This window comes from Etheostoma spectabile, chromosome 23 (genome assembly GCF_008692095.1).
Source record: "Etheostoma spectabile isolate EspeVRDwgs_2016 chromosome 23, UIUC_Espe_1.0, whole genome shotgun sequence".
Classification (NCBI taxonomy): Eukaryota; Metazoa; Chordata; class Actinopteri; order Perciformes; family Percidae; genus Etheostoma; species Etheostoma spectabile.
The window spans coordinates 10,971,766-10,973,853 of NC_045755.1; the positions used below are offsets into that span (position 1 = coordinate 10,971,766).

General features: G+C 42.5%; 2 protein-coding genes across 2 annotated transcripts in view; one reads left to right on the forward strand and one right to left on the reverse strand.

The window, feature by feature from the left end:
• zgc:113263 (uncharacterized) overlaps positions 1–2,088 on the forward strand; it is a 46,616-nt gene that overhangs the window by 6,368 nt on the left and 38,160 nt on the right. The window lies entirely within an intron of this gene.
• The window catches only part of LOC116672859 (uncharacterized), a gene marked incomplete in the record, with an annotated part of 21,702 nt that continues 20,002 nt past the window's right edge, over positions 389–2,088 (reverse strand). Inside the window, 1 exon segment of the mRNA XM_032504826.1 lies at positions 389–1,889. Coding sequence (XP_032360717.1) covers positions 1,672–1,889 — 218 coding nt within the window.

Here is a 2,088-nt window from a genome sequence, read left to right on the forward strand (position 1 = left end):
TGTGTCGGAAAAAGTGCAACAAGTGCTGGTAAAGCGGTATTTTGAATCTGAAAATAAAATGCAATTGCGTGGCTGTTTGTAAAGTTTTAATAAGTCAAAGCACTTAGACCGTTCAAGTGCAATACAATGGTGAGACCACTTTGGAAGGTTACTGTGAATCTTGAGAGCTCTTACATTCTTGTAAAGAATAACAACATATAGTGTATACACACACACACACACTCGCACTCACGCTCTCTCTCACTCTCTCACTCTCACACACTTTCTCTCACTCACACACACACACATGGAGATTGTAAAACTAGCAAGACAGCTCCCGACAGGTGCTGTAAACATATTTTCAAAGAAATTACAATTATACTCTAATAAAAATGAATGATCTTGATTGTATGCCAAATACAAACATTTATTTACAGTACACTTTGAAAAAGGCACCTTTTGAATAACTAGTACATTTACTTTTGATAGTTTAAGTATGTTTGGTTGAACACAGGCTAAGAAGTGTCTTGGCAAGGACCTTTAACTGCAGAAAAGTTACAAGGCTCCTTGTAATTTAAGCAAGTCTCTTAAATTCTGCTGATTTAAATTAAACAGTTCTAGCCATTTTAAGTGGAGAGAATGATCCCTCAGTTTTATGACAAAAATCTGCAGACAGGGCCGAGTAGAAATACTTTGGACCTCACTAATGGCAAGTTGGTTCTCCACAGAGCCCCACTTGATCCTGCAGATGTGTTTTTCAGACATTGGTTCACTCTGTTACTACTGACCACCTACCCCGGATACTCTCTGTGAATTAGCGTGAGGGGTGAATGTCCAATTTGTGTACACATTATACCACACGTGTAATATTTACATATACTAAAATACATACATGTTGGTGATTACTGACATATAAAATGCATCAAAACAGCACATCCTGGCGTGAAATAAACAGGCTTTTTTTATCACTACTGATATACTAAAAAACCCAACAATGCTAGATGATCTTTGCACCTTGAGGTGTAACCTCAGTTGGTTTTGTGAAAAAGTCTTGTGACATGTTAACCTGGTAAGGTTTGTCCCCCGTGTGTGTCCTCATGTGTCTCTTCAGCCCTGATTTACAGTGGAACGATTTGTCACATTGTGAGCAAGCATACGGCCTCTCTCCGGTGTGGTATCGCCGATGTTGTGTCAAATGCATAGCTGTGGTAAAACCTTTTCCACAGATGTACATTGATTAGGACGCTCCCCTGTGTGCATGCGTGTGTGGACCAGCAAGGCCCCAGAGCTACAAAAGGACATACCACATGTGCTGCACAGGTACGGCTTCTCTTTCTTATGCATCCTGAGGTGAACAGCCAGCGGATATGACTGTGTGAATCTCTTGCCACAAAAAGTACAGGCATATGGTCGCTCACCGGTGTGAATGCGCACGTGGGACTTTAAAACTGGCTTTGTCAAGAACCGCTTGTCACAGTACGAGCAGCCAAATGGCCTCTCCGCTGTGTCGACGCAGATGAACTTAAGTAAAGATTGAGAACTAAATCTCTTCTCACAAAGGCTGCAAGCAAAGACCGGACAGGCCATTTAGAGTGAGTGAGTATGGTGTTTCAGGTGTTGGCGCCATTTGTATGCCTTGTTACACTGAGTGCACTTGAATGGTCGGCAGAAGTGTGAACAAGGGATGTTGTTTCAGGGGGAACAAGATACAAGGGTCTTGCCACACTCCAGTCTGTTTTCATTGGCTCTTACGGAGCCCTCACTGAATGGAAGCGAGACATCAGCTCTGCCTTCTGTCAAGGACTGGATCCTGCTCTCTGATGCTTTCTTGTTCCTCCTCAGATCCAGACGTTCCTTCACTTCATCCACTGAACATCTGGGTGTCTGAGTGGTGGCTTCAACAGCTGTTTCTGCCAACAGTAAACAAGAGAATTAGTAATATATTCACGCTGTAACTGCCCAATGTGAAGCGAGTGCAGATTTGAGTCGTGCATGTGTCCCTTTGCGACAAGTAGCATATAAGATGCTAACAAGAGACTTCTGTAATGTCAATACAGTGAAAATGGACCTATTAACAAAGTTGGTTCACTGCTGGCTACAAGTTAGCAA